The 23,011-nt window shown below is 36.2% G+C and overlaps 1 protein-coding gene across 2 annotated transcripts; it reads right to left on the bottom strand.

The window, feature by feature from the left end:
- Positions 1–1,001: 1,001 nt before the first annotated feature.
- slc7a1b (solute carrier family 7 member 1b) lies at positions 1,002–22,791 on the bottom strand. 2 transcript variants are annotated; one of them, XM_073817292.1, is made up of 12 exons: positions 22,603–22,791; positions 13,727–14,206; positions 12,577–12,735; positions 12,329–12,494; positions 11,615–11,748; positions 11,266–11,488; positions 9,156–9,295; positions 7,721–7,823; positions 5,261–5,469; positions 5,001–5,152; positions 4,801–4,909; positions 1,002–2,427 (listed from the first exon to the last, which is right to left on the bottom strand). In XM_073817292.1, exons 2-12 carry the CDS (start codon positions 14,094–14,096, stop codon positions 2,246–2,248), a joined length of 1,947 nt encoding a protein of 648 aa, XP_073673393.1. In that variant the 5' UTR covers positions 14,097–14,206; positions 22,603–22,791; the 3' UTR covers positions 1,002–2,245. The 2 variants fall into 2 exon arrangements, with proteins under 2 accessions (XP_073673393.1, XP_073673394.1); XM_073817293.1 differs by lacking the exon at positions 22,603–22,791 and adding an exon at positions 16,049–16,216.
- Positions 22,792–23,011: the final 220 nt, after the last annotated feature.

A 23,011-nucleotide genomic window follows, 5' to 3' on the forward strand; every position in this document is an offset into this window, starting at 1 on the left:
CAGGTGGTTCCTGTGTGGACCTGGCAGGCATGTGTGCACCCGTGTCTTCTGCCTCCACTGCTTTGCGGTCTTTCAAGCCTGGGAAGCCTGAGTGCTGAGACTCAACCTTCTCAGATGCATCACTGAAGACCAGGATTAGGTGAAGTTCCCTTTCTCAGTATAGGCAGGCACAGGTGCTCCCTGTGTGGACCCGGTGGGCACGAGTGCACCATGTGTCTTCTTCTGCCTCCAATGCTTTGTGGTCCTCCGAGTTGCATCTGGGAAGCCTGACTGCTCAGACTCAGCCTTCTTAGATGCATCTCTGAAGACCAGGGATATAAGGCATGAAGTTTCTCCTGCCTCCATTGTCCCCCTCACTGCCCTGAGGTGAGGTCCCCATACTCAGACTCTTCAGATATGGGACATGAAATCTCTATTATTTCAACATAGCTGCCCTTGTACAACAGCAGTGGTGAAGTTATCTGAGAGTTTAAAGGATGAGGACTGGACTCCTCTCTAAGTCATTAAGGTTTCGAGGCTGACGTTTGGGAACTCTCGCAAACTTTCAGCTCCCTCCACAGATTTACTTTTTTACTCTTAAAGTCACTCCATCAAATACTTATTTTACTCATTAAAATGTAAATCAATTTAACTTATTTGAAATGCGTTTTTCTGTATTTTGTTTGTTGTTATTCTGTCTCTCATTGTTAAAATAAACCTAACATTAAAAGTATAGACTGATCATTTCTTTGTCAGTGGGCAAAATCATTAAGGGATCAAAACATTTCTTCCCTCACTGTAGATGTTTAAAATGGTCATAGTCTGTATTATGATAAAAATGTAGAACCATCATGATGTTAACTACTAGACATGTCTACATTTCAGGAATCTTTGCTGACAGTGGAAAAAAGTGGAAACATTCTTTGCAGCATTGCTCACTTATGGTGTAAAAACAGTCTTTGACATCAAATCACTGCAGTTTAAGTAGCTGCAGTGCACAACAAAAATGGTGAAAAAAAACCTTTACAAACAAAAAATAATTTATTGCGAGAAAAACAGCAAATATTTACAGCAAATTTACAGTTTCTTTAAAACCTTTTGCCATGAACAACCAAATATATTTTTTTGAATTAAAAATACACTGCACAAAATGCACTGACACGCAATGTGTCTGCAAAATCAATGTTTGGTTTACGCAAAATGTCAAAAAGATAATGCAGTTTAATCAAAACAATCATAATCATGATCTCTGGCTTTTTTGCTTTTTAAACAAATCAACACAATGAAAGATATGGACAATAAAAGTACAATGCACAATAGTCCAAAAATACTGTACAAAATGTTTTGCCCAACACCAGATGCAAGTGTAAAACAGAAAATCAGCATGCACGCAACAGCTGAATGGAAAGGAAACTGACCAAACAAACAAGCATTAACAATCCCTCTGAACAGAGATTTTCCCAGATCCAAGACTTTAATTGCGCAGTTTTTTTCTCCAATCCCAACGGTTTGGCAACTGCCTCATTAAAGTCTGAAAAGAGGCATCATAATCAGCCACTAAAAGTCATTGTCAGTGCAAGGAGATGTTAGCACTGTCAATCAAAAAGGGTGAGGAAAAGGCACTGGACAGTTAGACTTGTGTCTCTGTCTTGACAGCTGAGCTGCGATTTGCAGCATGAAGAACCTTGTCATATTGAGAAAATTGAATTAAAGCACCTTGGGTCAGCTAACTAAATATTTAAAACATCAGAGATTTAAATTAATATTTCAATTTCTTCAGAAGCTATGCAACTGTCAGTGTTTTAAAGCAAGTTGTCGGTATCAGCAGACGTCTTTGTGAATAACTGGACATCAATAAATTGGTGCATCCCTTGAATTCAACATACAAAACGTACAAGAGTTATGGGTAACAATGCAATGCTTTTAGCTCAAAATCATTTTTATATAGCATGGTAGCAACTTGCTACAAAAATAAATAATCCAATTAGACAAAGGAAGAACGGACTGTTCTAATAGTGTATGTACACATGATAATCATTAATTCTGTCCTTCATGTTAACCTGATAATTCATCAAGTAAAAAATAATCATCACATGTTGTAATGCTGCTTAAAGGTGCTTTGAACCTACAGTAACACAAACGACATTGTCTCGAACATCAATAGCAGCTCTCGGTTTGGATGTTTCAGTTGTTGTAAGTCACACACATTAGTATTGTGAGCAGATAATGCCATCCGTAACAGGACATTTCAAGTGTTTTTCTTTCCTCAAGGGTCACTGCTCTCCTCTGCTCTGGCACTAATACCGTTGCTCAAGAAAGCCTCTTTCTCAGGTGTGGCTGGTTCGTTTGTCATTGTCGGTTTGAAGGCGTTGATGTCTTCTGTGTCGTTACTGGCCAAGGCCGCTTCTGTGCTGTGCCAGATCCCATAGCCAAAATAAATAACAAAACCTAGAAAGAAACAAAGAAGGTCAAGGAGAGCAAAAGACCTTGTACTTGTTTTCTGTCTATAATCAAAGTTTGTGATTATCATTTAAAACTGTACATGTTCAGTGTTTCCCCTACCATTATCTTAGGGGGGCGGCCCGCCCCCCCAACGGCACCCCCGCCCCCCTTGAACGTCAAGTTCATTTTATTTTCGATATAGCGCCAGATCACAATAGAAGTCATTTAAGGATATCATTCCCATAGAACAGGTCTATTCATTGTTCTTTTATTAAACAAACTAAACTTGCCTTATGTTATTTATCTTATTTACACGAAGGCATGTCATTTCTGTCTCTACATGGTCGCGCGTTTACAATGTCTCCTCCGCGAAAACACGGGCGGGATCCCGCACTCCATACATAAAAACGGAATTTACTACAGCACGGAATTTGTCGATTTTTGGATTAATCAAAAATTGGTCTGTCACTTAATTCAAATCGCGATATGGACTAGTGTCTGTGAAAAACTGAAATGCAAAAAGACCGTTTTAATATGAATCCTGCATGTTCCGTTTGCCTCTGTATGTATGAATGGCCAAAAGTACAATGCACAAAAACCATTTCTCAGCATTGCAACTATTTCGTAGAATGGCAACGTTATTTGCAACAAAAGAATAGTTGAAAAAAAAAAATGAAATAAAGACTCAGAATTGCGACTTATTTCTCAGAAAGACTTTCTTGGAACGTTCTTATTTCTCATAATTGAAACGTTATTTTCGCAGAATTGCAACGTTATTTGTGCCGAAAGAAAAGTAGAAATAAAGTCAAAATAAAGACTCAGAATTGTGACTTATTTCTCAGAATTGCAACGTTATTTGTGACGAAAGAAAAGTCTAAATTAAAAAAAGGGAAAAAATAAAGACTTCCAGGATTGCAGCTATATTTCTCAACATTGCAACTATTTCTTAGAATGACAACGTTATTTGCAACAAAAGAATAGTAAAAAAAAAATGAAATAAAGACTTTCTTGGAACATTATTTCTCATAATTGAAACATTTCAGAATTGCAACGTTATTTGCGACGAAAGAAAAGTAGAAATAAAGTTGAAATAAAGACTCAGAATTGTAACGTTATTTCTCAGAATTGTGCCGTTATTTGTGATGAAAGAAGTCTAAATTTAAAAAAAAAAGTAAAAAATAAAGACTTTTTCAGGATTGCAACTATATTTCTCAACATTGCAACTATTTCTTATAATGGCAACGTTATTTGCAACAAAAGAATATTTTGCGACGAAAAAAAAAAGTCAAAATAAAGACTTTCAGAATTGTGACTATTTCTCAAAGCTGCAACATTATTTGCGACAAAAAAAAGTCCGAAAAAAGACTCATAATTGTGACTTTATTTATTTCTTTTTTTTCAGAATTGGAACACTATTTGCGACAAAAGAAAAGTCAGAATAAAAAAAGTCTGAATAAAGACTTTCCCAGAATTGTGATGTTATTTCTCAGAATTGTGACGTTATTTGCAATGAAAGCCATAGTGTCACTTGATCCTTCAGAAATCAATAATTATTGGTGCTCAATTATTAATAAAATTCTTTATTATCATCAACAGTTCTTGATGCTGATCATTCAAATATAAAATTCTTTGATAAATATATATATATATATATATATTTTAAATAAATTAAATAGAAATTATTGTATCAGTATACATATCATTGTCACTTTTGAGCAATTTAATGTGTCCATCTGGATTAAAAGTATTTTAAAATAAAACAAACAAACAAACTATCACAGTTCCCACAAAATATTAAGCAGCAAAAACTGTTTTCATCATGAAATTCTTCTTGCTTTGAAATAAAAAGAAATAAAATACATTTATATAAATGTATTAAAATTAAAAACAGCTATTTTAAATTGTAACATTTTACTATATTACATTTACTATATTTACTGTTTTTTGATTAAATGCAGTCTTGGTGATCACAAAAATGTTAAAAACATGAAGTATCAAACTTTTTGTATAATTAATATAATTATACAATTATTTTTTTCATTTTACAGTAAAGCTGTATTACAATAGCAATACATTAATGTAGTTAATGATCTAGTTATTAACTAAAACTAATCTAGCGTGTAAATAATACATTTTTTTTTACACTTTTGATAACAAAAGGGGTTTGATTTCTTAATTTTGCTGTTAAAATGCACTAGATAAATGTTATTTTCTATTTCCTTAAGTTGGACCATGGCTCCAAACCCACCCTGAAAGATCCTAGATCCACCCACCATAATCCTGTGCAAAACTCTGGATTTCCTTTGTGTGTGCGGATCAGACTCAGTGTTACAGTGATTTTCCCACATTTAAAGGCTCTGTGATGTATTATTGTCTTACCTATAGCCATCCAAATGGCAAAACGCATCCAGGTGCCTTTGTCCAACTGCATCATCAGATACACGTTAATAAACATGCTGAGGACGGGAAGGAACGGCAGCAAAGGAACCTGGGTACACACATATATCCGCCTGTCTTTACAAACGGCCATAAACCACAATTATAAAACTCCCTCTGTGTGCATGCAAGTATTTGTTTACCTTAAAAGACAGTTTTGTCTTGCTCTCAGGCTGGCGCCCTATTAACATGGTGATGATTAAACAAATCACAGCCAGAATGGCAAGAACCGCATAAGTCCAGATCTGAAATCCACCCTGAACCGCCACGACGCAGAACACACACACCAGAACACCTGCAGAGAGAGGAAGGGAAACTGTGACTCACACTGTAAAGAACCCTCGGCTGCTAAAATGAATATGTAAACTGATTATTGTAAAATGTGCATCCACACGTGTCTTACCTAACACACTGGTGCAGATGTTGACGGTGAAGCCAGAGAGACGAGATGGCTCCTCGTTTTTGGGGAACAGAAGGTTGCTGAGGTTGCAGGGATCTCGAGATTCAGGGAGGAAACCAGCACTACTCTCGTTGATGGAGTCAGCCTCTGTTTCCTCCTGACAGCTGGCTATCTGATACTGGACGTTCACACTGGGCTGCTCTGGCTGGTACCTGAGAGAGAGAAATGTAATAGTACCTTAATATGAATTACGGTTTATATCATTATCATATTACTAAAACTATAACCATTTCTATCATGACAACTCTCTGAGATTTTAGCATGGTAATGGATATAGATCTGATACACTCATAAATTGCTGCTGTTGCTGTAGATTATTGCTGCTGCTGCAAAGCAAGTACAGATACTTGCTACTGGCAATACATATGCAGATACAAGTATAAGAAATACTGCTGCAAAAATAGCATATATAAAAACCCATAGCAGATCTATACAGGTGGAGATAGGGAGGTGGAGGGTTTACAGAGGAACTCTGTTGTGACATTTTCTAGTGAATGCTAGCCAGCCACTTACAGTGCCTTGCTTTTTGCATTTTTTTTTTTTTTAAGTTTTGTTATGTTGTTGCCTTGTGTTAAACTGTTTTAAATTACTTCTTTCCCCAAATCAATCTACACTCCATGCATCATAATGACAAAGCAAAAACAGAATTGTCACAAATTCATCAATGTATTTACAGTCAAGCCCGTAACTATTCATACCCCTGGCAAATTCTGACATAAAGTTACTTTTATATATTTTTTTTTTTGACCGGAAATGACACAGGCTTCTCCCAAAAGATAATAAGATGATGTACAAGAGGCATCATAGTGGAAAAAAATATATATTTCTCAGCTTTTAACATTTGAACAAAAAGTGGCATGCCCAAAAGTATTCATACCCTTTGCAGACTGTCAGTCTATGGGAAAATCCAAAGTTAATAGTCCAACTGCCCTAAAGCATCCTAATTACCCTGATTGATTGGGAAGCCTTCAACCCTAAGAACACCATCCCCACTGTCAAACATGGTGGTGGGAACCTCATGTTTTGTGGGTGTTTTTCAGCTGGTGGACCAGGGAACCTAATCACAGTAAACGGCACCATGAAAAAGGAGCAATACATCAAAATTCTCAACAACAACATCAGGCAGTCTGCAGAGAAACTTGGCCTTGGGCACCAGTGGACATTTCAGCATGACAACGACCCAAAACACACAGCAAAAGTGGTGAAGAAATGGTTAGCAGACAAAACATTAACGTTTTGCAGTGGCCCAGCGAGAGTCCTGACTCAAATCCAATTGAGAATCTGTGGAGGGAGCTAAAGATCGGGGTGATGGCAATGAGACCCTAAAAACCTGAATGAGTTGGAGCTCATTGCTAAAGATGAATGGGCAAAAATACCAGTGGAGACATGCAAAAAGCTGTTCAGCAATTATAGGAAGCGTTTGATTGCTGTAATAGCCAAAAAAGGCTTTTCTATTGATTATTGAGAAGGGTGTGAATAATTCCGGACATGCCACTTTTTGTTCAAATGTAAATAAAAGATGAATAATATTTTTTTTTTCCACAATGATGCCTCTTGTACATCATCTTATTATCTTCTAGGAGACATCTGCGTCATTTCTAATAAAAAAAAAACAAAAAAAAAAAAACTTAATTGCAAAGTTAATTGCATAAGTTTTCATACTCTAAACTCAGTACTTGGCTAAAGCCCCTTTACAGACTTAAGTCTTTTTGGGATGATGCAACAAGATCTGCACATCAACATTTGGCAACATTCGCCTCACCTCTTCTGTCAGCATGGAAATTTTTTTAAATGCAAAATCGAAAACAAAAAAAAGCTCTGATTAGTCAAACTCTTCTTTTTCTGTTGGTTCATTTGAGTACTGCGTGTCGACAGAGGTGTAACAAGGTTTTTGTTTAGAGTGACAAATTGTACCAGCGTACTTTGAGGTCAAAATGTGTAAAGGATGGCAGGTCTGCACTGTAAATGTAAAGCAGCAAGCTTATTGGCTGTGAATGCAACAAGAACCAATCAGCTTTTACCAAGAAGTCTTACGCTGTGAATATCATTAGCTTGCGTTAACGAACCATTAGTCTGCACCAAAACTTTGCTTAAAAAAATCATTACCACAAATAAACATTAACTACATCTAAAAGTAAAAACTTAAACTATTAAATATAAAAAAAATGACAAAAGTACTAAAAATGTAACATTAAAATGAAAAACGAAACGAAAAGAAACAAAAAAAAAAATATGAACAACTAATTATACCTGGGCTGTCACATAAATGATTAACAATTATGAAAAACAAAACAGTATTTGCAATGTCAGATTGCAAAAATATCAAACTCTCATGTTTTATGATAAACAGTCTAGGAAAAAATTCCTTTCAAAATGATTATAGCAGAAAATCTGAAGCCGTACCTCAAGACTAATACACAGGCTGCGACTAGTGTGTAAGCCAGCAGAGTGCCAATGGACATGAGATCAACCAGATCTTTCAGATCGAACAGGAAAGCCATCACCGCTGTGGAGAGAAGAGAAGTGTTATTGCAGGAGAATGATTCAGCTGTTGTATTAACTGTAATAAGTATAAAACGTTCACAAATAGTAGGAACAGCAGCATGAATATTAATACACTACCATTCAAACATTTGGGGTCGGTAAGATTTTGTATGTTTTGGGGAAAAATGACGTGCTCACCATGGCTGTATTTTATTTGATAAAACAGAAAAAAAGTAGTAACAATGTCTAATATTATTACAATTTAAAATACCTGCTATAAATTGTAAATAACTTTTTTTAATTAAATTCGCTTCAACCTTTTCTAACTTTCTTGAACTTTTAGGTTCAAATGTGTTTAAGGAATTGGAATTGTAAGGATCGATGCAGAAAAATTTCTCGATTTGTGATGCATCAACTTATTTTCCCAGCCATAATAATGTGTCATTTTAAAAGAGAAAACAGACACTTCAGACAATGTGCGGCCCATGTAATGACATATGACATTGCATATCCTCTCTCACCATTGCCACATATCCTGTTAACAGTTGGTCCCAAACTTATAGAAACACAAAAACGTAAGTCTTACTAAGAATGACTGTTTGCATTGAATGCTTAACATGCAATTAAAGGTTTTGGTTGTGATTTAAAAAGTAGAAACTGAAGTACATCAAGTATAATTGTATATTGTCATGCCATAATAAATGACATTTAAATGCTAAATACACACGTTTGATTGTAAATCTATTCAAATAAAGAGAGACACATGAATCTTGCTATAGACTACGGTTAATCCGTTTCTCCTCTACGCTTACCGGACAGAAGCCCGGCCGCCATGGTGGCGATGATGGGCGTCTTCCTCTCACTGACGCGAGACAGGAAGGTGAAGATCAGACCGTCATTTGCCATGGCAAAGATAATGCGTGGCAGTGGGAACATGGAGCCCAGCAGACTACACAAGCAGGGGAGGGTGGATCAGTGGATATGATCGAAATCTGAACTTCAAACAAGAGCCCAGTTCAGACAATCGCAGATGCCTCTAGCCTCACCGCTAAAACTGAATTTACAGGAGAGCAAAAGCTCAATATACCTCTTAGAGTTGAGTTTCTCAATTGAAATGTAACTTAATTTGTCCAGTTTAGACTTTTTGTAATCACACCTATATTGTTTTGTTTAGTCCGCTGCAATTCTCTGAACATAAAGGCCTGAGTAAAGCCTGTTTGCACAAATAAACTTATTCTAAAGCGTTTGGAGTTTAACGGATGAGTTTAGTCATGGTGCAGTTTGAGAGGTTGCCGGATCGCTGTGAGATCTGTAAAAGAGCGAGTCTGTTAGTAGTATATATGAGCGTTCTCACCTGCCACTATGCCTGAGGTTACAGTGGCCATTATGGGCGTTTTGGATTTTTCACTGATGTTGGCCAAGAACTTGAAGAGCAGCCCGTCCTCAGCCATGGCCCATATTACACGAGGCATTGGGAACATGGAGCCCAACAGACTAGTTGAGGGGAGAGAAACAGATTCAAGCCATGCAGTGCAGTTAGCTTTATCAGGGGAAAAAAAACAAAACATGTTTGCCTTTAAAGTCATAAAAAAGCAAACCATATTTTTGAGATCGTACAAATATACACTACCATTCAAAAAGAGTTTGTTACAAAAGTTTGTTCCATTTTTAATAAATGCTCAAAGTTATATATAAACTCACAATTCTGACTTTTTTCCTCAGAATTACTAGTTTATAATCGTAGAATTGTGACTTTATATCTTACAATTCCGATCTTACAATTCTGACATCAGTGTTTTTCCCTCAAAATGACAAGTTTATATCTCTAAATTGTGACTTTTTCCCAGAACTGCGAGTTTCTCACAATCCTGACTTTATAACATGCAATTTCAAGTTAAGTCTGAAATGAGATATAAACTCACAATTCTGACTTTTTTCCTCAGAATTGCGAGTTTGTCTTACAATTCTGACTTTATAACACACAATTGCGAGTTATATAAACTCGCAATTCTGACATCAGTTTTTTCCTCTCAAAATTACAAGTTTATATCTCTAAATTGTATTTTTTTCGTAGAAATGCAAGTTTATATCTTAGAATTCTGACTTTATAACACGCAATTCCAAGTTAAGTCTCACAACTCACAATTCTGACTTTTTCTCAGAATTACAAGTTTATAATCGCAGAATTTTTACTGTCTTCTCAAAATTGTAAGTTTGTATCTTACAACTCTGACTTTATAACACACAATTGCAAGTTACATAAACTCACAATTCTGACATCAGTTTTCTCCCCTCAAAATGACGAGTTTGTTTTTCTCAGAATTGCAAGTTTATATCTTACAATTCTGACTTTATAACACTATTCCGAGTTAAGTATGAATTGTGAGATGTAAACTTACAAATCTGACTTTTTCCTCCAAATTGTGAGTTTGTGTACTTCTGAGGACTTTTTTCCTGAGAATTACAAGTTTATAATCGTAGAATTGTTACTTTTGTCCTCGCAATTCTGAGAAAAAGTCAGATTTTGGAGGTATAAACTCACAATTTTTCCTCAGAATTACAAGTTTATAATTGCAGCATTGTTTCTTTTTTTATTAGAATTGTGAGTATATCTTACAATTCTGAGTTATATAAACTCGCAATTCTGGCATTAGTTTTCCCTTAAAATTACGAGTTTATATCTCTAAATTGTGATGTTTTTTTCCAGAATTGCAAGTTAATATCTTACAATTCTGACTTTATAGCACAATTCCGAGTTAAGTCTGAATTGTGAGATATGAACTTGCAAATCTGACTTTTTCTCAGAATTGCGAGTTTGTGTAATTCTGAGGACTTTTTTTCCTTAGAATTACAAGTTTATAATCGGATAATTGTTACTTTTTTCTTTGAATTGAAAGTTTATATCTCACAAATCTGACTTCATAACACGCAACTGCGATTTATTAAGTCAGAATTGTGAGATATAAACTCGCAATTCTGAGAACAGTCTTTTTTTCCCCATTCAAAACTGGACTTTATAACTCGCAATTGTAAGTTGATATCTCACAATTCTGAGAAAAAAAATAAAAAAGTAACAATTTCAATATATAATCTCACAGTTCTGAGAAAAAGTGAGATTTGCGAGTTTATATAGTCAGAATTGTGAGAACACAGAACAGTCTTAGAACAGTCTTTTTCTCCCTCAAAACTGGACTTGTGAGTTTTGTAAAAAGTCACCATAACCATTTTTTTTATATTCAGTGGTGGAAACAGTCTTTCATAATAGGGTCATATCATTGAGAGCAAAAAAAAAAATGAAAAAAAAAAAAAGCTACTTCAAAAATGCCATAACTTCAAAAAGCATTTTGTGCATGTGTATTTGCAGACAGTTCTATTTCTAATGGAGTTTTCTAAAGAAGTTTGGTGCACAGAAATGACATGCTGCTGCTTTAAAACAAACAAAAAAATACCTGTGTAATTCTTACCTGGTGGACAAAGCACAAAGGGAACCGACAGCTACTGCGTACGTGGCCCCTTCCCAGCCCACATATTTGAAGGCCACAGGAAGAGGGCTGTTCTTATCCAGCATGTAGTACGGCATCATCATCGTGAGGGCGGCTGATACACCGAAGTAGGCGACGAAACAGATGAGCAGAGATGCTACAATGCCAATGGGTATCGCCCTCTGAGGATTCTTCACCTCCTCACCTGAAACACGGAGAAACAGAGAGGAAAAGGCCTTATTTGCACAGGAAGCTAAAGGAAAAATGTTATTATTATTGTTTTATTGAATCTAAATAAAAATTCTGTTGTCATAGAAAATTAATAGCTCACCGGTAGTGGCGATACAATCAAACCCGACAAAAGCGTAGAAGCAGGTGGCAGCACCGGACAGAACTCCAGAGAAACCGAATGGCATGAAACCACCAACACCCAAACTCTTTCCAGACGGCAACGGCTCTGACGTACTGGAAATGAAAACAAGTACTAGGTTATAGTATCTCCCTCAGACAAAGACGACAATATAAACCATTTTTTACAATACGATTAAGATGATCATTAAGATTGTCCTTGTAAAATCAAATTTGATTTTCATTACTGCAGTAGAATTTTTTTTTTTAGATTTAAATGGACTGTAAAACAGTTTAAGTATATGCCAAAATTAAAGGCAGTACAACAAATACTACAATTTAAATATAACACATTAAAAACCCCACTGTCAAAATTTTTTGACTGGTACTATAGCTTTATTTTTTATATTTTCAGTTTTTGTCTATATTTCTATTTCTATGTTTCTCTCTAATTTGTTTCTATTTTAGTTTTAGTAATTTCGGTTAGTCACCCATCAATATCCGATAGATAAAACCAAGTCATGTTTACATGTTATAGATGTTTTTCTTTACAATAATTTGTCAAAATATGAAAGATCGGTTGCTACACTGTGACTTTCAGCAAAACACACTTCCTTGTTTCTTTTTTACCTTGAGCAGTAATATCCACATCTTAAAAAATATGCCATGCTTATTTCTAAGAAAAAAATCATCTTACTTCTCATAGGATGTGTGGTTGAGAATTTCATTAGGATCCAAGCTCCAGTTTTTGAGGGTTCCTTTGATCAGGCCTGAAACCACCACAAACATCAGCACCAGAACATTGACGCAGGTGAACACCTTATTGACCATAGCGGACTCCTTCACCCCAAATGCCAACAAAGCTGCAGAACACACAAACACAACATTTTTAATTGTTGCACTCCTGAACAAACACCATTTTGTGGTTGACTCTCAATGGCTTACCTGTCAGTATGAGGATGATGACCACAGCAAACATGTCAGGATACTCTGCTAACACTCCCGGAACCTTCATACTCATATGTAACCTGCAGAAAGTCTCTATGTGTTTCCCAATCAGCTCATCAAAGGTCGCACTCCATGCCCGAGCAACACTGGATGTACCTGAGAGAGGGAACATTATAATGTGGTCATGTAATATCTTGATATTTGCCATTTTAATAATGATAGGCATTGACTCAGTCTTCATTAGTTTACTGTCAGTTTAACAGTTCTAATTACCAAATTATTACACAGAACTTTAAACTATGTTAGTAAATTAAACAGTATATGAAAAAGTAATTTCTGTTAAAGGGGTCTATAATACGAAAAACACATTATTTTTCATATAATTTACATTATTACAATAGCCGTCTCCCCAGGCTGGCGCATATGGCTCGATTAGTTCTGGGTTTGATGAAGGTCCGCCTTCCGAAAAACTAAATTTGTTGTGATTGGTTAGCAGTCCCACAGCGTTGCAATTGGCGAACAGCTTAGACAGCGTTTCAGTCCTGCTACGCCCCTTCCCAAAGCAGCAAGCTCTGTGTCAAACAGCGCAAACTAGATTAAAGTGATTCTTACATTTTAAATGTGGATATTTTTCTTACAAAAACACATTGGATTGCTAAACAAGGCTTTTACTGACAGCTCGAGTCATATGAGGCACTTTTTATTGTGGATCAACTTGTGTGAAGGCCACACACCGCACGTCTACGGCGCAGCTAAGCATTTATACGCCTCCCTGCGGCTCACTAATACATCCCAGAAGCGGCTGTCCATGCTACATCGCTAAATTTAGGCGAATCCCCCACCTTGTCCCTCGGACTCCCTCCTCACCCACCAACAATTTGAATTTCTGTCGGCAGAATTTATTTGAATAATATTCTTATGGACTGCATTGTGACATCATAGAATGCGGAAAACAAACGCCCTAGTTCCTGAAAAGGGATTTTTTAAAATCTAATCTCCCTTTGGAGTGGACTTTGAGATTTAGAACTTTGTAAATGCCCAAACACACACCGGCTAAAATTAAAAAAAAGGGAAGATTCCCCTTTAATAGATTCTATCCAAAATATCAGCAGTGGGCGTCAAAAAATTCTTTTAGTAGCATTCTCACCTATGATATAAGATAGGATGAGGTTCCAGCCGGTGATGAAGGCCCACAGTTCGCCCACCGTCACGTAGCTGTACAGATACGCGGAGCCCGTTCTGGGAACACGTGCTCCGAACTCGGCGTAACACAGTCCGGCCATGACTGAAGCTAACGCTGCAATCAGAAATGACAGGACGATGGCCGGACCAGCATTTTCCCGTGCCACGGCCCCGGCCAGCACATAGACGCCAGCACCCAATGTGCTGCCCACTCCCAGTGCCACCAGGTCAAAGGTGTTGAGGCATCGGGAAAGCCGAGAGTCCTCTGTGCTGCAGTCCACCACCTTCACTCTCAGAAGCTGCTTTCCAAAGACTTTGAGGTAGGCAAGGACCATGTTGATTTCTTTAAACACTCAGACACACGCACGCACACAAACACACACACACACACACACACACACACACACACACACACACACACGGTCTTTACTGCAGTACCAATGACCTGGAAAAACAAAAAGAGCAAGAATGATAAATATCTTGATAAACAGTCCATCAGAGTTTACTTCAAGTCAAGGTTAGCAACAATTGGGACATCGGACAATTGAACAACTATTGCATTAATTGTTGAATTTACTGTAGAAATTCAAAGAAAAATACTACATTATACTTAACGCTATAATTTTTTCATATTTAATCATTTTCAAAATTATATAATACTAAATGTTAAATACAAATTCAAAGTTTTAAAATAACTGTAAGGTAAATTGCATCAAAACATTTCAATTTGTCTCTATCAGCCACACTAATAGTGTTTTACCCTCCATTTACCATTGCAGTATACTATACATGTTCTTAACCAGCAAAGTGTTAGTTTATGACATCAACATATACTATATTGCCAGAAGTTTAGGGACACCTACTTTCAATGAACAGGTTTGACCACTTTAATCATTTCCATGAGTATAAATCTTAAAGTTTAAGCATAAGCATTTAATGATATTCTAAAGGAATTGTGCGCTTCTAATTTTGTAGCAACAGTTGGACGGGACCCTTTTCTATTCTAACAGGACTATGCATAAGGCCAGGTTTATTTATTAAAAAAATAAATAAATCAGTCAGCGTAGAAGAACCAGACTGGTCTGCATAAAGCAAAGTCTGGACCAATTCCAGCTGGACACCTCCAAAAACTCCAAAAACAATGACTTGTATTTACATACATTATATGGAGAAAAGTATTGGAACACCCCCTTCTCTAGAACAGAAAAAGGCACTTTCAATAACTGTGGCAACAGATGGACACATATTTCATGTATTTAAAAATACCATTTATATCTTTGTTGCAACAGATATGTACAAGTCATTGGTGTTTGGTGATTTAAAGTCACTCCAGAGATGTTCAGCTGGGATTAGGCCTTTTTTTTTGCAGACCAGTCAAGCTCTTTCACACTGACTTAATCATTTCCCAAGAATATCATTATATGCTTCAACGTTAAGATTTGTACTCAAACAAGTTGTCAAACTAGTTCATTAAAAGTGGGTGTCCCAATACTTTTGGCAATATAGTGTATATTAAAATATGAAAACACATCAACATTAAAATGTGAAACAGCCTTTTAAAGCTCTTCTTTTTTAAATTACTAAATGATGCAAGAAGCGTGATCCTGACATAAGCTGGAAGAGTCACAAGAGTGATGATATTTGAGCCTGGTACTACCACCACAGCACAGCGTGTTTCTCTTACTCATCGTTACTGTATTAGCCGTGAGCCAAAAGCAGTCTGGAGGTAAGCCGAGGTATCACTTGAACTTTACAGTAGGACCTTTTTATAAACACACAAGAGCAAAGCTAACGTCACAGATCATATTTGGAGAGAATAAGACACACATGTAATAAATACACTGTGAGCCAATAAACAGATGAACGTGCGCTTACGGGTGTTATTCCCTTTTACAGTTTACAGTAACAGGACACCTTATTTCATCAGCCTTTAACAGTGAAATGAAAAGCATCTGATATTTGTCATTCTAGGTCTACTTTTAATATTAAATTTTTATACTCAAGGTGCATTGCATTCTTTTTACTGGTAATCCATTACAGCTAAAACAGACTATTTCACAATACTCCATTCATGTTTGATTACACAAAGGAAGATAATTTAGTCATATTTAGTCTCCCAAAAGGCCACTGAGAAAGCCTTAGGCATATAAACTGAATGAGTTCCATTGCATCATTTAGTGAGAAAAACCAATAACGGGTTTCATGGGAAACTCGAATAAAATAAACAGCAAGACATCAAAACCACAGAGGCCGCTCAGAGCACAAAGTTTTTAGATCTTTTTCTTACCAACTCAAAATATCCGAGCAAGGAAATCCTCAAAACACAAAGTCCGGTGATTCTTTTCTCTGTGCTGTGGCTTCAGTTCAGCATCTCTTCCAGGTCTCAAACACAATGAGGATTTGTGAAGTAAAACCTTTGATTAAGTCTTTTCTCTCTTGAGTCGTAATAAATACAAGCAAGGGGAGGCGTTTAAACCTATGTCTGCCTGAAGTATGAGTCAAATGCCTTTGTAGCAACTAACTCATTCAAAGCTCGGGCCACAAATAGCACATCGTGAGGTCACGCGAAGACCAGCAGCTGCGGTGGTCACTGTCACTCTGCCTGTCTCTGCCTTCTGTCACGAAACACCTCTGACGCTTGGAGTGAGATGATAAAAGTTGCTTTAAATATTTCAACCCTTAAATTACTTTTCATATACATTTATCTACCTGACCTAATGACGAAAACGCACCTGTGGTAATTTTTTTGGAAAACTAGACATGGTAAAACAGTGAGCACTTGTAATTGTTTTTGTACATAGTTATGATTACAGCTCCATAACGTAACAAGCTTGCTTGGTAGCTCAGATGGCAAGGAATCGAACTTAGGTTGTGGAATCCTTGGGTGCAAATCCTGAAAAAAAAAACCTAACTCGTAATGAAAGAGCTGAAAGATGAGAGATCGAAAAACAAGCCAAAACGGCGTTTTCTAGGTTTGGTGTTGTGGACTTTCGCTCCGCCTCCCTCACATCCCTCCACCAGTAGGAAAGTCCACAACACCAAACCCCTGACGCTGATTGGTTGGAACACTGTTTGTTTATCTGTGGAATGGTTGGTAGCACCGATTGTTTTTTTGGCATATCTCGGACCCTAGGCTGACCATAGAGACGCGGTTTTTTCACAGACAATTTATGGGGCAGGCAGCGAGCGGATCGTGAAGAAAGGTCAGCTGAAATTGACACTTTATGTTTTAGGCTAGAAATCGCTGATACAACCTTTAAATTTACCCCGATCTTCAAATTCAAAAAGTGTTCACCCCCCACCTCTTAATAAATTGTGTTTTCCTTCTTAAGCATTTCAAAATTATACAGTCATTGTTGGAAAGGGAATCAAGAATCAAGTGTATGTAAACTTTTGAGCTTGTGGACTATATGTATTTTGTGTAAAATATCTTATTCAGGTCAGCGCTAAATAAAAAAAATATCGCCCAGCCCTACGAGACACAAGACACAACTTGTATTTTTGACTTATTTTGAATCTTTTAAGTCATTCCAAGGTCCCCTTGAAAGTTTATTGAAGCCCCTTAGGAGTCCCCAAGTTCCTGGTTAAGTACCACTGGTCTTAACCAAGCAAACAACTGCTTATTAGGAATAAAACTAGGCTCTTCTGAACACATTCTCAGTGGATGACTGTCGACGTTGACATTGACACTCTGAAGGCTGTTTATTTGGGGCAGGGTAATGGAACAAAGCCTGCGTATTATACAGCCTAACGCTGCTGTGTGGCAACACACGATTGCGCAAGGCATACTGGAACATCTGCCCCTCACAGCCTTGAAAAGTTATAAGCACATCTATATCTAATTTAAACAGCCATAGCAACACATGCATGGAAACTCGTGTTTCCTTCAAGTGTAAATCTAGTAAGTGGGCTGGGAGAGGGCCTTGCCCCGTATTCAACCAATCACAGAGCACCGGCAGAAACGTGAGGTATCCGAACACATCAGCCGGTCACATTGTGCTCACACGTACACACACCTCTTCAGTCAGGTCACGATGCCCAGGTCAGTTGACTCTGACTTTTGTTTAGACGAAAGTCAACATCTGATTTAAAGTTGTACTGGAATCCAAGGCATAGTACATCTAGTACAGCTACTATATAATGGCTGTGAGAAACAAATGTACAGTATGTGAAAAAGAAAACAAATAGCTGATATACTTTTATACTAGTTTGTGTTTTTTAAAACTATAGCATCATTACTTGAGTCTTCAGTGTCACATGATCCTTCGAAAATCCTTCTGATTTTGAAACTATTATGATGTTGAAAACGGTTGGGATGCTTATTTTTTGTGGAAACCTTAAAGGATAACTATTGCCAAAATGCAACCTGGGCTGTTTTTTTTTTTTTTTTTACTGTAAACGAGACAAACTTGTATCTAAAAGCATAATTACGACAAACGAGCCGTTTTTGAGATTGACCGTGATTTCGTTTTGTGGTCAATGGCCGGTGAATGGGAGTACTGGGGGCATAAATTTGAGCGCATCAAAATCGATATTTTTACAACACTAAGAAGGCTCGACACACCATGAAACTTTGCTCGAAGTATCGCCTGGGTCTCTACACATGAACTCGAGCATTGAGAGCATTGTTTGTGTACACAGAGTTTACTAAAAAGAAAGGTTTTGAACAACTCACACTGTTTGGGTATCCGCTCACAGCCGTCTTGCCAGTCAAGAAGTGTTTACTGTTAAATTACAATTTAACAGTAATTTATTTAAAAAAATATGTTTACAATTCATTTTCTGGATTTCATTTGAATGGTTTCATTAAATTTGAGTAATCAAAAGCATCTCTAATTACTTTTATTACCGAAGTTTTTTTTTTTTAAATACCGTGTTGTGTATTTACATTTTTCTGCTAAACAATTTGTTGTAGTCAATTTCTTTGGTAAATATTCCTTAAATGTTTTATTATTTTATTTTAAAAAAATTATCAGAAGTAGTAATTCAATTTAAAATATTGGTTTTAATATGTTTTAACATACTTAAAAATATAATTTATTTCTGTAATGCAAAGTTGAATTTTCATGATCCTTCTGCATATTTTGATATGCTGATTTATAATCAATGTTGAAAACAGTTGTGCAGCTTATTTCTTTGAAACCTGTCAAACTTTTGCCGGATTCTTTTATGAAGAAAAAAAAAAAAAAAAAAACAGCATTTATTTAAAATAGAAATCTTTTTTAACAACATACACTACTGTTCAAAAATTCGGGGTGAGTAAAAAAAAAAAATGTATTCATTTTTGAGGGAAATAAATGCTTTTTTCCACAAGGATGTGTTAAATTGATAAAAAGTGATAGTAAAGACTTATATTGCTAGAAAAGAAATGCATTTAAAATAAATGCGGTACCTTTAAACATTATTATTATTCATCAAAGAATGCTGAAAAAAGTATTAGTTCAAAAAATATTAAGCAGCACAACCGTTTTCAACACTGATAATAAATCTGCATATTAGAATGGTTTATAAATGATCACGTGACACTGAAGACTGGAGTAATGATGCTGAAAATTCAGCTTTGCATCACAGAAATGAATTATATTTTAAAGCATATTAAAATACAAAACCGTTATTTTAAATTGTAATAATATTTCACAATATTCTGTTTTTATACTGTATTTTTGATCAAATAAATGCAGCCTTGACAAGCAGAAGAGATTCCTTTAAACAGCAGTGTATATATGCTCTGAAACCAATTTAGTTAAAAATAATTAATAAATAAAACTTTGAATCTTGTAATTGTTAAAAAGATAAATCTGTCACTGATGTTTACAGCACAATATTTAACTGGACAAATCAAATCAAATAAAAACAGTTCATTTTCAGTTAGAATGAGAATTCTGACGAAAGATTATTTGAATACATTTGAAGGAAAGAGAGACTGTGCTTGTGCGAACAACCGGAGTCTGATGCAACATCTCTCTCAAGTGACGCTGTGAATTGAATGTGTTCAAAAACAAATTTTAAGTTGGTTTTCAGCACAAATTTTTTTTTTTTAATGACTAACGTCAACAGCATTGACACTTTCTGTGCTCCTAGATGCAAGTGTGAGTATATTACAATGAAGGCAGCGTATTAACACAGAAGAACAGTGATAAAATTGACAAGAACTATGTGTGAATCACACGTTTGTGGACGTTTAATCCAATCAAACAGCAGAGGCCTGCCAACACCCACACTGATTAAACCAGCCAATGTCAACATGTCAATATTAAAACTGTCTTGTGAAATCTGAAGGGTATTAATGATGAAAAATAAACCCACCCTACGGTGATGTGAAACCACAGACACCCTCAAAACAAAATAGTGATGACTGGTGATTGATCATATACTCATGCCAACTTTATATCTGCACATCTGACCGTAACACTGTCCAAACACAAACTCCGTCAAGACAAAGTCATGACACTTTCAAGGAGTAGTTCACTTTCGAAACAAAAATGTACAGATAATGTACTCACCCCCTTGCCATCCAAGATGTTCCTGTCTTTCCATCTTCAGTTGTAAGGAAATTGTTTTTTTGTTTTTTTTTTTGAGTAAAACATTTCAGGATTTCACTCCATATAATGGACTTCTATGGTGCCCCCGAGTTTGAACTTCCAAAATGCAGCTTCAAGTGACTCTAAACGATCCCAGCCGAGGAAAAATGGGTCTTATCTAGCAAAATGATGGGTTATTTTCCTTATATATATATATATATTAAAAAAATTTAAAATAAAAAGTATACTTTACCTCAAATGCTCATCTTGTCTAGCTCAGCAATATGAGAGTTTGAGATTGAAAAGTATATAACTTTAACTTGTTTTTAGAAAATAGCTGCTTGTTTTGCTAAATAAGACCCTTCTTCCTCAGCTGGGATCATTTAGAGCACTTTGAGGCTGCATTTAAACTGCATTTTGGAAGTTCAAACTCGGGGGCACCATAGAAGTCCATTATATGGAGTGAAATCCTGAAATGTTTTTCTCCAAAAACACCATTTCTTTACGACTGAAGAAAGTCAGTTTAAATAGTTTTAAAATCCATTTAAACTCAATTAATCATTGCAACATCACTCAAAAATGTTTACATTACATCTTTCATTTAACCATTTTTTACTATGCATTTCATTAGAGCTGGATATACATAAAAGCATGCATTGTTTTCCCTATTTTTAAACCGTAAATCCAAAACAATTTAATGTTTTGACGATTTAGTTAAATACCATTTAAGGAAACTGAAAATGTAAAACAGGTCTAATTGCAGAAGCTACTTTTTGCAAACAGCATGATGCATGATAAAGAACTACCTCTTTCTGATACAGATAAGAGGACGCTTTGTAAACAGACCTAGTATCGGTGTACTCTGGCTAACTTTAAGCAATAAATCATTATTAAACTTTATACAATGCACAGCACAGATAAAGTTTTATATTTAAACATGAAGCTTAAAAATGTAAACAAAGCTCATTTTAGTGTGCACTAACAAACGGCATGTAAACAGTATATAATGTTTGCTAATGTATTAAAAGCAGTGCTAATGTTGTTCTATGGTACATTATAATCTTACATTGTGTATTCAGACATATCTATATATGAATATGAGTATTACATGTGAATACTGGCTGTGGTGGGATCTAGATCATCTCTATATTTTGCTATTAAGTTAACCAACACATCATTTTATGTATGAAACAAAACGTAAACAAACGCTTACCACAGTGATTTTCTTCGCTTCTGCTCGATTCAAATGAATGGACAGTTTCTTGTTCAGAAATGCGATTTCTACAGAAAGACGAGGAGTATACAGACCTAATGTAGCAAACAAACTTCCCGCGTTTTCTTTTAAAAACGTCATAAAAAAAGCGCATACACGCCCCATTCAGAAACTACAATGCTTGATTGTCCGCCACGTGGGATTCGATTCATTTAGTGAATCGATTCATTCAGACTGTTCATTTCAATGAACTAGCTGGAGGGGAAAATGATTCACTTGAGTCATCAAATCAAAACCATTGTATATACTTTAAAAATGTGACATTCAGTTTTATAAAGCATACATAGTTTATTAAGTGACATAAAATTATAAAATAGCCCACATTATAAAGTATACTACAACGTTCTGCTAATTAAACGTATTATTTACATAGCTAACATCGTATTTTTAATTTTATCCGTTTGTTTCTTCAGAATTTTAGTCTCAAACGCAGTTTGAAAAGTCAAGGTTTCGAGAAAGGGTTAACACGTTTTGCGAATCGGTTCCTTTGAATCCAAATGAATCACTTCAAAACAATGAAGTTGTTCGAATCTAAAACCCGGGAGATTCTATACAAAATACAAACACCACAGCAAACAATTTAAAACCACGAACTAAATGCCACAAACCGTCTTTGTTTGAGATTTGGTTACTCGGTTTCGTTTGTATCCGCCTACACATAATGAATTACAGCGCGCTACTACACACAAGGACGCGCACGCGCTGGCCAAGCATGCGTTAGCTACTCCTAATTCACCCCTAATTCTGAAATAAACTCTTAATAATCATAACAGAATGTGTTTAAACGACGCAAACGGATTCCACAACAAGCAGACGGCAGATGAGACAAACTTCTAAATGAATGTATGCCATATCTCGTCATCTTATTAAAGCGAAGTGTTGCATCAGCCCTTAAATGGTGATCTGCCTGCATGTGCACCAGACACGAAAAAAAGGCAGGAAAACAAAAATGCACAAGAAATCGTTCTAAGTGTCAAAAAGTATACTTAGAAGAGGATTAATGCACAATATAAAGCGGTTGTTTAAATACACGTGTCTCATTCTTACCTCGTAAGGATTTCCAAATTCAGTTGACTCCGCGACCTTTAGAACTGACAGCTTTGAGCGCGACGAAAAATAAACAAAAAGCTGGTGGACAGCTGGGAGCTGGCGTTCTTTTCTTACTACGTTACTACTTTACAATAAAATACTACCCCCTTCAACCTTCAGAAATCCCCACCCCATGAGGTATCATTGGCGGATCCTCTCGAACATCCTTCCGTGTGCCAACACCCAAACTGGAGAGGACGGACTCATGCTGTGAAACGCTCCTGATTTACATCGAGTTTAATGATATTCAAACAAGAGCTACCTTTTCTTGTCCATCTGTTCGCGTTGTTTTCTAGAAGTTAAACTGTTAATAAACTCATAAAGCCTAATGTATCATATTTGCTCATAGGAAAAAGGCCTCAAAATT

This window comes from Garra rufa, chromosome 14, assembly GCF_049309525.1.
Source record: "Garra rufa chromosome 14, GarRuf1.0, whole genome shotgun sequence".
NCBI classification, from domain to species: Eukaryota; Metazoa; Chordata; class Actinopteri; order Cypriniformes; family Cyprinidae; genus Garra; species Garra rufa.

Bases quoted from the DNA above. Each gene is read 5' to 3' on its own strand.
- slc7a1b (XM_073817292.1), bottom strand. From the start codon at position 14,096: ATGGTCCTTGCCTACCTCAAAGTCTTTGGAAAGCAGCTTCTGAGAGTG. The intron at 12,736-13,726 runs GTGAGAATGCTA...TCCCTCTCTCAG, and splicing joins CATCCTATCTTATATCATAG to GTACATCCAGTGTTGCTCGG. The intron at 5,470-7,720 runs GTACGGCTTCAG...TCTCTCTCTCAG, and splicing joins GCCTGTGTATTAGTCTTGAG to GTACCAGCCAGAGCAGCCCA.